Source organism: Pteropus alecto, unplaced genomic scaffold (assembly GCF_000325575.1).
Source record: "Pteropus alecto unplaced genomic scaffold, ASM32557v1 scaffold13, whole genome shotgun sequence".
In the NCBI taxonomy this organism is placed as follows: Eukaryota; Metazoa; Chordata; class Mammalia; order Chiroptera; family Pteropodidae; genus Pteropus; species Pteropus alecto.
In genome coordinates this window covers 9,489,568-9,504,607 of record NW_006434373.1, presented here as the reverse complement: position 1 = coordinate 9,504,607, position 15,040 = coordinate 9,489,568, and the positions used below count along the sequence as shown (strand labels likewise).

At 34.7% G+C, this 15,040-nt stretch overlaps 1 protein-coding gene across 3 annotated transcripts in view; it reads right to left on the bottom strand.

Moving 5' to 3' along the window:
• NALCN (sodium leak channel, non-selective) overlaps positions 1 to 15,040 on the bottom strand; it is a 263,458-nt gene that overhangs the window by 171,843 nt on the left and 76,575 nt on the right. For all 3 annotated transcript variants that reach the window (XM_025045009.1, XM_006909384.3, XM_025045008.1), the window contains exons 7-9: positions 11,011 to 11,153; positions 10,773 to 10,877; positions 4,716 to 4,802 (exon numbers count right to left, since the gene is read on the bottom strand). In XM_025045009.1, the coding sequence (XP_024900777.1) occupies positions 4,716 to 4,802; positions 10,773 to 10,877; positions 11,011 to 11,153 (335 nt within the window). The remainder of the gene's footprint in view (positions 1 to 4,715; positions 4,803 to 10,772; positions 10,878 to 11,010; positions 11,154 to 15,040) is intronic.

Below are 15,040 nucleotides of genomic sequence, written 5' to 3'. Positions count from 1 at the left end.
TCTCAGATCCTATTTACTGGACTATATAAAATCTTAATACACTTGTTTCTACAATTTAAAAAAATGTGTGTATATATGCATATATGTAAATTTTGCATATATATACATATTTTTTACATTAGAGAAATACTGACATATATATATTTTTTAGATAGATACATACATTCGTAGAGAGAGAGAGACAAAAACTATTACACATCAAACACCAAGAATCACAGAAGCATCGGTCACATCATGCATTTAGTTTAACAATAGTAGGGAAGTTAAGCCACATCTATCAATCTTATTTTATTAAATTACTTCATTATTTGCAATTGATAGTGAAGACATAAAAATGTTCATATCATAAACTAGACTAGGATACAGAGACAGAAAAAAAAGTAACAATGCAAGACATAGTACCAATAAAGAAAGTTAGAGAATCCAAAGCAATTTCAGCTGAAACAAGGACAGAGATGATTTTTAATTGTCCTTTATTTATAAGGGAATTAGAGCCAGTCTGCATTTATGCTGTGTTATGATTTTAAAACATTTCAATTATGAAAACATAAAATTTATGGAAAGACTATTTTGGAATAATTGAAATTCATGCACTACTTTTATACCATCTTTGTGACCTAAAGTCACATGACTATAATTTGTTTCATGGGCATCCAAACAAATGCCTCCTGGACCCAGCAGTTAATATAAATGAAAAAAGCAGGCCCAGAGTCACGTATTAAACACATAGGGATAGCCTTCACTTCTACAAAGAAACAGGTTCATTTCTCCTTTCTGAAAACAATTTATTCATTCATTCGTTTGTATATTTACATATTTATATACTTGTAAGTTTATTGTTTATTTTCTCACCATAGAATCACGAGTATGAGAAATATTTTTCTACTTTGAGAAAAGTAATTGCAGGAATCCATGGATAAATAAACCACTCATTTCCAGTACTATGGAAACAATATGGACTGTTGAGAGACTGAGGGAAAATAAAGACTCTGTGCCCAGGCCAATGGGGCAGCACTGCCCAGCTCTGGCCAATTCCACCATGTGGGAGGGAGAGTCCTGTCGTCAGATCTTTCTATTTTACAAAAGCAATAGAATATATAAAATATTCTGTGTTTTTAAACTTGGGGTCAAATTTTAAAACAAAATTTCCCTCTCAGGACAAAAATCCACAATTCTTAATATTCTAATTGGGAATCCGGGCCACCAATTTGCCATCACTTGATGCCTCATTTTTCTAATTTATTTCAACAATAGCAAAATTACTAACTCAATTTAATTACAGCTGTTAAAATGTTTCATTCCAATAAATTCTACCTTTTGGTTAAGATAGGAATTGATTTTTTTTTTTTCAACTATGTTATATATTCAACTAAGACTGCATTTCTAAACATAGACCTATTTATTTTACATGCTCAAGAAGATAAAGAGAATTCTGAAAATGCTGAGACATAAAAGAAGTGACAGTTATGTCCTGTCAAGCCTCTGCCACCATGTTTCAGAAGAGATATGCTGGCAAGAATATCCAACCTTTTGGTTACCCAAAGCCATACAAACTTTGAGAAGTACTTTGTGAAAACAAACTCCCAATGTACTACTTGATTTAGACCTAGAAATAAATGCTTTTATAGATATAGTGTTATTGCCGTAATCCACTCACTTTCTAGTTCCTAGAGACAAGACCGCAAGGAAAAATAGAGTTGCTTCTAAGTGAGAAGTCAGGTAAGTCCTTTCATAGGTCAAGAAATTTCTGAGTCATTATATCCTTGGTATTGTTCTCTCTTTTAGCAAACACCAGTTGAGCATCTTCTATGTGTTAGTTATAGGTTAACTCCATGACAGTAGAGAGCATAACAGTCATGGTCATGGCAGTGACCGTGACTGTTATGCTCTCTACTGTCATGGAGTGAAAACTACAGTGCCTCCTGAAGGTGGAGATGCTGTTTGATAAGGGATATTATGTGTAAATGAGGGAGTAAAGGGTCTTAGAAGAATTGGCTGTTAACATTAACCTCTAGGTTACCTCTGGAAAAGGAATGAGGGAGGATAAATTGGAAGGAATTAAAGTAAACACTTTTTGTTTTGTTTCTATAGTTTAACATATGTTTTAGGAGAACATATACACCTTTTGCTCATTAAAAAAATAGTGATTATATGCTACTGTTTGTCCTTGAGAGTGAGATATCATTATAATCCTAGACACTGAATAAGTGGATAGTTCAGATGAAAATTTTTCTGTTTAGTTTTTGATGGCATTAATCATTAGTAAAAGTTGAGTATTTCATGCCCATTTTATTTAAAATATTTTTTTACCTAATTATTTTCTTTCTTGCTCTTTTAATTAATTAATGATTAATTTTTCACTCAGACATGAAAATGTACTCTCTTTTCTACAACTCATGCCCACTATAAATGGATGATCTCTTGGTCATACCACTTTTCATCCATACTCTTTCAAGTCGGATCCTTCTGGAAAGCATGACTTAGGGTGAAACATGTGAAGCTGAGCTGAATGGAACCTCCTTCATACTAAAATGTCTGACTTCCATCTCCCCTAGTTTCAAATAAATGTATCATCATTCATAAAACTTATCAAGCTGCCATATTCACAACACATGACTGATATGCAGGTTTTGGATCCTCAATCTACACACTTCTAGCCCAACCTTTACCTGCCTCTCCACCGACCTTTACTTTCCTATATCCCTGCTCGGTGCTGTCCCCTCCACTATACTCTCCTTGCATTTATCTTTTGTCATTTCAAATCTGTGAGATGAGGAAACTAAGTGGCTTCCTAATTCCAGATTGCAAACTCGAGGCATCTATTAACAAGAATTCAATAGATTTTTAAGCGATGCATTAAGGGTCTAACAGGACTCTGCCTTGGTACTCATAGCAGGCCTGATGATTTATTTCTATTACAAACTTATGTTTCCTTGGCAAATTTTTTCAGCTGGAAAAAGGATGGGTCTAGGAATTGAAAGACCCAGGTCCATGTCCTGGCCTCCCCATTGGTTCAGGTATAATTGTAACTTCAGGAGACTTTCCCAGATCCTCTGAGTCTCCACTTCCCCATCTTAAAGGTGGGGAGAACATGCCAGTCCTCCTACCTCACAGGGCTGTATTGAGCCTCAAGCTTGGTCACTCCCTCCCTTATTCTCTTGTTCTCAGTTTAATACCTTCCCTGACCTCTCAGCCGAAGAGAGTGAACTCCAAAATGTATATTCCCATGGTATCCTGCATTACATCTTTAAAATCACCATTGCTCTGGTAACTGCTAATTCAATGCTGGTTTTTCTCTTTCCACCTGGAAATGCCTTGTAAGCTCCATGAGCATAGGGGCTGTGCTTGTCTTATTAAGGATGATCTTAGTGTCAATAAATATCAGTTGACGGATTGTCGGATACAGTAAGTGAAAGTGCTTTTTAAGCAAGAAGCTACCACTGCAACTACAATTGTTGTTATTACTACTAGGAGACTAGTAGTAGGAGAGGTAGTTGCAGTAGATGAATTACTGGCAGCACTTGTCACCATTAAATATACAACAGACTGAGAGCTACAAAATAATATCAAATATTATCAATATTCATCGAAAACCCTTCCTCTTTTCCCCTGCCGTCCTTTTAACTGCCATCCTTTTAACCGATAGAAACAAAATAACTATATGATTAAACAGCTATATAAACACAGCCCACAGTAATGGTTCAGAGTACAATATTCTGCTTCTTATGTACCAATCCTTGAAATACACAAGTCATCACCTGGAGAAAGATCTAAAAGAAAGAAAGAAGGTGTGTCCTCATCTTGAAGCAGCTGAAAAACCCTTCTCCAAATTATGGGAGGGATATGAAGACCTATTAAAAAGCACCCCTTGTAAGAAGAGGATTTGTAACTGAAAACCAAAGCGAGTGTGGAATAACATTCTTGAGGAGGAAGAGATAGGTTTTCTGTCCCCACAGTGGGGCTGCGTGCCTTTTTGCCCTTGAAGAGGAAGTTAATGAAAATAAAGAAGATACCATGGAGTGGTAGGGGTGCCACTCTTGGAAATGTGAAAGAATTACTGATATTTGGGTGCAGAGAGGGGGAACAAAGCACGAGAAGATGCCAGTGTGGTCCACTGGAGAAAAGTTGATTGGGTTTATAACGAGTTCGAAGCAGACGATAAGTCCAGAAAGTCCACAGGCCAGAGATCCGATGGCCTATCCCCTGGTCACTTCTCAGGACTCTGGGGCCACTTGCAATCCCATTGCCTCGTGCTTGCTGCAGGTGCACTTTGTTATGGAAGCACTTTATTATGACACGTTGCTCAGAGTGCTTGCAGATGCAGAAAACCACATTACCTATTAAGAACCTTCTTTCCCAGGTACTCACTGAGGGACTCAACTGAAATGTGTCATGACCACCCTCCTCCAAATAATTCTGGCCTTTATAAAAGAATATTTTTATAAGATTTAATATGACAACAAAATTTTTCAGTGATTCAAAACTCCTGGCACGCTATTACCTACGTGCATGTATTCAACAGCTACCAAATCTCTACTGTGTATCCTAAAACAGTGGTAGGTCCTGGGAATATAAGATGTATTAAAATATTGTCCCTGACTCCAGGACCATAAATTTGGGCAGATCTATAGTTTGGAGAGCTGTGGATTTTCTTGTATAAAATGAAAGTCAAAGACCTTTGTTGGTTTAGTTTTAAAAATGGCATTATACTGCACCTGGAGGCAGGCTGGGGCACGTCCCTGGGGCTTGTTGACATCCACGGCAACAAGCTGCCATCCGCCAGCAGCATCTTCGTGAAACATCTTCAAGACAAAGAGGGAGATGAGTCAGAGACACTTAATAAGGAACATTGAAAACCGTAACTCTATGTCCTCAGGCTTTTACATTTTCATGGTATCAAAGACTTGTCTTCTTATGGATTTATATTTAAAACATGAGTCATTCCAATTATGTTCATTTTAACACTGAAAACTTAAGCGAATAATAGTAATAATAATGGTAATAGCTTGCATTTATTGAGCACTTGCTATGTATCATGTCCTCTCTGTCTTACATATGTCTTGCATAAAATTGCCCAATTATTCTTCTCCACAAGACTTTTAAGTAGGTATTTAATCCCCATTATATCGATTGATTAAAGATCTGAAAGAAAATGAAAATTACAATTCCAAAGCATGTGTCTGGTGTATTTTTATTAGAAGTGGTGAATTTTTATCTTTATTTAGTGGGCATTTCTCACCAAATCAATAGAAAAATATTCTGAGGATAAATAATATAAGAAGTGCGCATGTGGCATAGGGATAGAGGTTGGTGTTATTTGAATGACAGGAAACTGACACATCACTTAATAGACTTTGTGAAATTTTTGAAACTAGGCCAAATTAATCTGCTCAGCAGAAATATGTACATATTTATAAAGGGGTTAAAGTAGTTTCTTTTTGCTTCAAATACATAAGTGAAATTTAGGATAGGATACTATAGTACAGGATACTAAAATCTGACATTCATTGAATTGGGTATCTAGATTGTTGCGTGTCTAGGTTATTATCTTACTGAATTTCTGCTACCTCAAAAATTAATCATCTGTCAATATTACTCTCAGCTGGAAGACATTTCCCACTTATATTTTCCTATTAATATATTTTCTTTCCAGTTCCTTAGCGGGGTGTGTGTGTGTGTGTGTGTGTATTGAGGTGGTAGTGGTATAAGGTTAAATAAAGGATTTTTATTTTTCTGAGAAAAGACACTAACTACAAACACTCTGTTTTATTTCTGCCCGAGGTCACTGTTTCATATTTATTTATGTCCTCATGTTAGTTTGACTCTGTTCAAAAGAGTAATTGTTGATGGAAATATGAGATGATACAAAAATCCTATTAGCTACGATATATAATTTCAAACTCCTGGTTGTAGAGGTAGGGAATCATTTGCAGAAAAAAAACTTGCTCTCTACAAAATAAGCGAGGGAGTGAGAGACAAGAGCCAAAATTCACAGACCACATACTATTTTTAAAATGGAGGTATACATTTACACAAAAATTCTTTGATCAAAGATGCCAATTACAAAGTGTTTTTGCCATATGTCCATTTATAGGTTTCTAATTCCTTTTGGAATAAATTTTAAAAGGTATTCTTAGTGGTAGAATGAAGCACTTCCCTCAGGAATAATCTCATTCTGAGAATACAAACATTGGTTGAAAGCAAACCTGTTAAAGTGCCTTCTAAAGTTTCTGTCAAAATTCCGGGATTCTCCTTTTAAGTGGAAAAAGACAGAAGCAATTCTGTCAATCATAGCTAAAAACCGTCTGTACAGGCATCCTCTACTCTCTTATCATGGCACAAAAGATCATTTGGGCATATATTTGCTTTGATCAGTAGCAGACTCATTTTTTTCTACTAAATTATTTTTTCCTGTAGACCAAAATCAAATGAATTAATTTAATTGTTATAAAAGTGTTCTCTCAAGGTCACTTTTTTGTATGAAATAAAGCGAAAGAAATGCAAACACGTTCAATTTCTTTTTAGTTCCCGAAATTATGAAACATTTAGATTGGTTAATGTAACAGTAGCTATGTGACACAGATGATGGGATATCTGAAGCCAGGAATCCTCAAGGACTCTCTCTCAGGGGAGTGTGGCAGAGGCAGGAGCTGCCACCTCTCCCTCTATATCTCTTGTCCCCATCTTCCAAAGTAAGAAAAATTTATGGGACCACTAGGATACCAAAACAAAACAAAATAAAACAAATACAAAACAAAACAAAAGAACTAACTGTTTCCTTTTTCAAAGCTAATCTTGACCATGTAATTACATACTGGTCTATGAGATGTAAGCAGAGACTTTCTATTGTTTTCCTTCCTGCTTTTTGGAACATGGATGTGAGGGATAGGGTTCTAGCAGACAACTTATTTTGAGAGGCAACTTTGGGAAAGGAGGTTATGCAAGGTAGAATAAAATAGGTATAAAGAGTCAGAATCCGTGGCAACACAGACCACCATACTAACTCTAAATGACCTCCTCCAACTTTATATGAAAAAGAAAAGAACTCTATTTTACATAAGCCACTTATTTGGGGCTTTTTGTCTCTTGCAGCACTCTGTCTCTGTCTGTCTCTGTCTCTGTCTCTCTTTCTGTCTCTCTCTCTCACACACACGGTAATGCAGAGAAAAATCTAAAATTTATTTTGACATTATTATGCTCTTCGGATTCTTTCAAAATCAATTGTCCTTTTAAAAATAGGCAATAGTCATTATTACACAAAATAATGAGAATGGGCACTTGACTTGATTTCATTATTCAATGATATATTCAATCGCTCTGCTTCACAAAATTGAATTCTCGTATATGGCTTCCTATGATGAATGTGTTATATTCCATTACTATGGTTTCTTCTTAGAAGGAGCTCACCATTGTGCCATGCTAGAATAGTCCTTCCAGAAACCGCTTTCATTAAATTGCTTTCTCACTTATTTTAATGGTGTATGTTCATGTGGAAATCAACGCTCTTAGAATACAGTAAATACATTTTTTACTGAAGCATTGTCTTTGAGCATTATGTTATACATAGTCTTTTTTGGAGAAGAGATTCTTTCTATTTTTGATCATATGTCTTTTCACCTATGCATGTCTGCTTTTAACCCAGTATTGCATACAGAAATTGTAGAGATGCATATGTTAAGAATTTTCATGGAACTACAAAGGAAGAACTCATAAGTGTCCTTTTATCCTACATCAACTTTATCAGTCTTCTGTTTTAATTGGGGAACATTAATTCAGAAAACATGGGCCAGCAAAGGTGCTGAATAAGAGATAATTACAAATCCAGAAATTATTACTCTCTTTAGACAATTAGAATATTTACTTAACAATCTTATAATGTAACCCTATTGGACCGCAATCCATATATAAAAGTTAGGTATGTATTGATTGCCAGAGCCTTCCTTGTGTCTCTTATCACTGTAAATAAAAAAGTAGCCTACTACTAAAGTTTAGTAGCTCTTTCAGTTCTATTCCAGACAAAGTGAGATAAGTTCATCTTTATCATGAATCTGGCTAGATCACAAGACCATATGACTGGCAGTAGATATCTGAGGTGAAGCATCTAAGGAATGAGAGTGAAGATCCAGACAGGAAGGATACTATAACCAGAACATTATCTACTAGCACATCTGCACATCCCAACATCCAGTTCTGGGGCAATATCCTGAGAAACCTGTGGCATAGGTAGTCCTATTGTTGACTGACACAGGGGGCCACTATATCATAGATGTATGACTCTCTTGCGCTTTACCCCAACATACAACTGAGCATGTGGCAACAGTGATCTCTGTCTAATAATTATGCAGGTATGAAGGTCACCATCCTCATCAGAATTCAGGCAAATTAATGATTACTAATCTGAAAATTTCTACATTATTTTTCTTTGATTTTCCTGTTACATTTTGTATCATGATTTCCATGAGATCTCTGGCATTATTTTTTCTGTAATTTGTTTCTATGCTGTGACTCAGAGGCAGGTTGCCTCCTATTTAAACAAAAAATAGTTCTCATAACTGATTTTCTTTTGCCCCTGAACAGTCCATATCTGTCAGTCGATTCCTATTGAACTGCTTAAGATGTCAGAGAGCCCCTTCCCTATCCTGTTAATGTGTATCATTTTCTTTCTACACACACAGCCCTCTGGAGAAGTCCATAGACATCAACAGGTTCACCAAGCCCAAGACTCTCAGCACTTCTATAAGGATAACTTACATATCAAACTGCAAATGTTCCAAATTCTACAGAAAGGCAAGAACTGGCTTCATTTCTGAACAGCTGTGTGTTTGCAATACAATAACCATCCTTATTTTAATTATTTAAAGCCTATCTGTTTTATTAGAATTAGAAACTTGTGATTTAGTGTTTTAAACCATTTAACAAGGTGTTCTTGTGCACAGAGTTTTTGTCAAATTTGTCAAATTTTACAAATGCTAGAGAATCACAGCAAATGATGTCTATCCCTTCCACACACATAAAAGCATCTGGGCCACTTGCCAAGTGGCTGGGAGGGGCTGGGCGGGGCCTGGGCCTGTTGCCAGGCAGCCCAAGTGGTGTTTTACCAAGAGGCTGCTGCAGGAGATTCAGTTGCCTAGCAACCGGGTCCTCAGCCACAGCACTTTTCTTAATGAAGGTTTTTCACAATTCTCTGTGTGATTACCTCTGCTGAATACCTAGACTCATTACCTCTGAATTACCAACTTATTCCTCCAGATTAAGTACAATTTTGCATCAAAACAACTTTGTATAACTCTGCTAACAGTCTCTTCACATCTCCTTTCTATTATAACTCTGGTTGATTTTGGTGGCACTTCCAAACAGTACTTTTCCAGCTGTGGTTTTATAAATAAGAGTTACTTAATAAGCATAATATAATTTTAAAGCATAGTATGACCATTTTAGGTCATCTCTCAGGAACATGATGTAAATTCGTTGCTGAGTTAATAGTTCTACATTCCATTTAGTTCTCAATATATATAAACATAGCAGAAAACACACCTTTGAGAGATTGTCACCCTACTGTTATTAAAAGACATGTCAGAATGGACTTGGAACTTATTATTTCTCATAGTTCACTAAAAGAGATGAGTGAAGAAATAAGAACTAGATGTGGTTGATTCTTTGAAGGTTTTCCTATATGCCTTCTGTAAAATAACCTAGATAATATTTTTAAAAAATTTTCATAGAAGTATGAATAGTTGTTTGTCAAAATTGAATATTAGTACTATTTAATCTATAATGAATTTCATCTAGACAATTCAAACTTTCATATCATAAAGATGCTACATAAGGTTTTTCCAAATATTAGCACATTTAATAACATTTTAGCATATAATTATTAAAAGTTCGATTTGAAGATTTTCAAAATAAAATTTGTACCTTGGATCTTTCACAAATTCCTTTGTACCAATAAACCTGTATAAATATTTACGAACTTATATTTTTCTTAAAATTTAATGTTAAAATAATAGTTACAAGGCATTAAAATAATTTCATTCTCAATTCGTGAATTTTTATTTTCTCTTTATAAAGATTCATACTAGAAGATATATAAAGCTGCCCTTCTTTCTAAACACCAAAAACAAAAACAAAAACAAAAACAAAACCAGATACACAAAACTAAACCAAAAATAAAAACAAAGTCATTGGATCTGAATTGCTGTCTTACGTAATAACTGCCCTGACGCTTTTAGTCAAATTCCATAGCACTTCCAATTTCTTGGGAGCACAGGAGAACCCTCCGGAATATATAGTGATTCTTTAAAAATCACAGGCTTGCATTTGGGGTTGAATCATTCTGAATGAAATATATTTTCCATTTCAAATATTCTAATCCTATACCAGGTGCCATTGTATTGGTTTCCAATTACATGAATAAGTATTTATAAAAACAGGAAATTACAGTTTCCATATTTTATCTGTAAGCTCTTCGAGGACTTGTGATGGCAGAATCAAATCAAAAGTGTGTAATAAATGTGGGACAATCTTAGTTTTGTATCACATCCATCCATGGAGCTGAAAAAATATAGGTGCCCTTGCCTTATCATCCAGAAAGCCTGGTTTGTTTATTCTGGGTTTAGACCCTTGCACTTCTATTTTTCAACAACTCCCTCAGTGACTCTGACTGTAGAAGGACATTTTAACAGGGCTCCCTCAAGTTCCATTGAGTCTCATGGATGGTGAGGATTGCGTGCCCATGTTCGAATGGGTTGCAACACCGTCTCCTGATACTATACCTGCGTAGTAGCTGTTGAAGTAGTACTGCTTCTCGAGCCCCACATTTGTTGAAATTGCACCCTGATTTCTGCAAATGTTTCAATGATGACGGCGATAAACACATTCTGAAAGAAAATTACAAACCACATTTACCAAAGACTAGAAATAAGGAAGCAGAGGGCAACTGAAAATAACCAAAAGTTCTGCAGAAACTGTCAGAAAACATAGATTTTATGAGGACAAATTTTTTTGCAGTACCTTAACAAGCCAGGCAAGGAAGAATATGAGAGTGATAAAATAGAAGTAGGAACGCCAGCGAGGAAAGCTGTCAATTGCTCTGTACATGAGGAACACCCAGCCTTCCTGGGAGGCAGCCTCGTAGACTGTGAATATACTGGTGCCTGTCGAGAGAGAAGAGAGCAGACTGAGTTATGGTAAACTTTTGAAATGAGAAATTGTTTTCCAGAAAAGCAATCAGTATTAATTCACGTCATTTTCTCAAAGACAAAAGCCCTTCTCAAGGAACTGAAGTGGCATGCAATGTTTTATTGTTCTTATCCTTAGGATTCTGATAAAAGTTGTTTTTGACTTCAAGCCAGAGCAATTTTAATAGCTCTAGCAATAAAATAACTTTATCTTGTATCTTTAGCTGTTAAATGCATTTAAGAATGTAGAAAAGGAAATGAACGTTCAAACGAAGTAAAGATATAAAAAAGAATGTGTACCATGTAAGGTTGCTACTTGGGGCTTAATACTTATAGTATACTGAAAAACATTTGCTATAGTTTTAACTAGAATAAAATAAATCTGGGAACTGGGCTTCATTTGAAATCACTTTCTCATTGGGAGACCAAAGTGTCTTACTTAGGCTCCAAAAATTAAAATGTTGAAACCTATTTTTGGATGCCATAGTTTGCTGAATAGCAAAATGTAAGGTATTAAATCATCAAATAGTACTTTGTATTTTCTGAGAGAATTGTCTCATTGAAAATATTACTGATAATGAAAAAAAGGAAAATGAACAATATGTGGGCAGATTTTTGAAAATATATTTAAGAGAGCCTAATATGTCATTCAGAGAAAAGACTGTTTAATTCTCTCAATATTATGAGGTTTGTGCTATTATTTCCCTATTTTATAGATGGGAAAACTAAAGCACATGAGGGTAATTAATTTGTCTAAGGATGTACAGATAATAATAATTAACCCATTCACTCTGAAAAAAAGGATGTAAATATTTAACTGTGATGAAATCCTGTCTCTTGATATACTTTCTATGGTTTAGCTTTCCCATCTGTAAAACAGGGAAATAATAACAACACATACCTCATAGTGTTGTGAGGATTAAATAATTTCATTTCTGTAAAGTGTTGGCATATGGTGAGTACTTAAAACATTTTAGATCTTATTATTTAAAAATGGAAAATAATTGCTTAATATTATTTTGTGAGAAAACAGAAATAATAATACCTAATTAAAATTATAAGACAAATATGATGTGTCATTATTCATACAACTGGTAAAATCTGCACCTCGATAACTTCCACTGCTATAAATGAGTTAAATTATTATAGGATATGAAGCCAATATCCACCTATATAGGTTCTAACCACACAGAAATTTAAAACTAGAACATGCATATGATAAAATGTCTAGACTAAGAAGGGAGTTACTAAAGCTGGCTGAGGATCGAGTCTCTCTGGGCCTGTGCTTGCAGCAAGAATAATCAGAGCATCAGTGAATACCACAGCATACAGAGCAGCAGAAAAGTCTAGCAGTAAATGAGGACAAAAGGAAATAAAATGGCTTGAAAGAAAAGCTGAGGAAGAAGGAAACCATATTCCTACTTGGTAAACGTAGAAATAAAACTTCACATATGTACTGCCTCTCACTTTAAGAATAATATTTTGTACACTGGTTTTAAGTCTTTGCCATAACAACTAATATTTGTAAAACATGTTTAGTTTCAAGGCTCTTTTATATACTTAAATGTCAAAGAAATCTCTCTCTAATTAGTCAAGCAGATGAGAGGGTGGGTAAAAGGGCAGATATTTTCTTTATATAGAAAAGGAAAGTGAAGGTCCCTAGTTAATGAATTTGCCTGAGGTAGATAGTGATAGAACCAGGAACTGAACTCGTATCAACGAGTCCAGATCTTAAACTCTTTTCCTTTACTATGTTACTTATATTTTCTTCTGCTCAAGACTGGGACTTTAAAAAGAGCATAGTTTCTCTTATCAGCCTTAATTTGAATAAAGTCCATGGTTTTTTTTGCCCCGAGGGACTATGGTGGCTTAGTTGATAGTATATTGAGGAATTCTTGCAAGAAAATGACTTTTAAGAAAAAAATTCTGAGAAGAAAAATATGTACAAAAAATAAAATATCAACAGAAAAGAGAAGTGACTCCATTAATGATTCAAATACGCTAAAAATCTTGCTTTTGTGGACTGAATATGAAGTACAATTTTAACATAAAACAAGTTATTTCCCTTATTTTCTTCTAGTTATTTGAATTAAAACAGAAATGTGGCTACAGAAATACATTATGAATTACCATCAAAGTTTAATAACTTTACCAATTGAGTATTTACAGGTAAAATAAGGGACTTGTCAATATAAGATTAAATTTGAGAGGAACTTTGAAAATTATCCTTCCTCTATCTTCTCAGATCCTTCTTTATTATATCCACTGGGAAGATGTTATTTGTAAAAAAATAGTATGTTCTAATCTTGAAGGTTTTACTCCATTTTCCTTAAATTTGACACAGAAAAAGGAGAAGAAATAGGAACACACAGTGCCACACAAAGAGTAGAGTTTGTTGATAAGAAGAATGCGATATTTATGAAAATGTAACCATAAAGCTCCCTAGGAAAATGCTGACTGTTGAAGAAAGTGATTGCCATATATATGAATTATACTGGGTCAAAGGTTTTGAAGATGTTACTAAAATTTGCAGGAGAAAAGGCAACTGAATAAGAGAACAGGTCTTTCCTCATTGTTTTCTACTCCTGACTTTGCAAAGTATATGAAAAGAAAATCGATTTTGAAAAGAATTTTAAATCGTTGACTAATATTTAAATTGACAAAAATCGAATTTGTGACAGTCTTATTTTCTGTGAGAGTGGATAACCTTAAGAAACTGCAACTGCTCAAACTTATTTTGCACATCCTGCTATCTCTGAATCCCCTTCACCCTTCTGGCCATGCTTCTCTCTGGTCTTCTTAGCTGACTACTCTGCAGCTCAGCTTACCTCCTCTGCCTGCAAACGACACTAATTGCCCATTCTCAGTGCTCCTGAAGATCTCAGTGCCCCTGAAGAACCCTGAGATCATCTGTATTATGTCACTTACCACACTGATTTCTGTTACCTTGTCTCCCTTCCTCACTAGGTATTAGCACTCCTAAGTTAAAATTGTATCTTTCACTGGACTTGGTATTGAGAAATACTCAAGAATTATTGATGAGTTAAACAATTATCATACTAAGACAAATATTTCTCAATTATTTGATTTTTTATCAATTATTTCTCACTGTGGAGATTATAATATTTGAAAACAAAAGACATTATTTTATAACTGATTTTATGTCTATTTTCAGAATTCACTTAAAATACACATATAAATTCAAAAGCCCATGCTACATATAAACAGGAAAGTCCTTCTCCATTGTTTGCTCCATCATGGGGAATTTCCAAAAAAAAATTATATTAATACATACAAAATAATTTTTCTAGATATACTACAGAATACTTTTAGTCCATCTTAATTATGGAACTAAAGTTTCTAGATGAAAAGACCACATTTTTGTTAAGTAAATAATGATTCTACAATAGCACCCAGGAATAGAACATATTCTCTTTCCAGAGAACAATAAAGTCTGCTCCAAAAAATATCTCTAGGAAGCTCCTGGAGTAGCACAATTTTCTTAGACCACAAACTCTCAAAGCAGAAATTTAAGTTGTGTAAGAAATAGAATCACGACAATGATACTCAGCTCATCAATTCTCCTAATTTTATTCATTTTTTCTTATGTCTTCAAATGATGGTTTGAATTTATTGGATAAGAAGACCCACAAGCCTACATTTAGAAAATAAATACCTTGGAACCTTCTACAGACAGCATGTATTGAGACACAGTAGAGGACTTTTGTATAGTTCTAAACAAGATTATATTCCCATCTGTTTTGACTATCTTTAGAATTATATTTACTGCTTGGCTGTCTTCTGACTTTTTTTTTTCCGCACCAAAAAAAAAAAAAAAAAAAAAAAAAAGAGGAAAATTTACG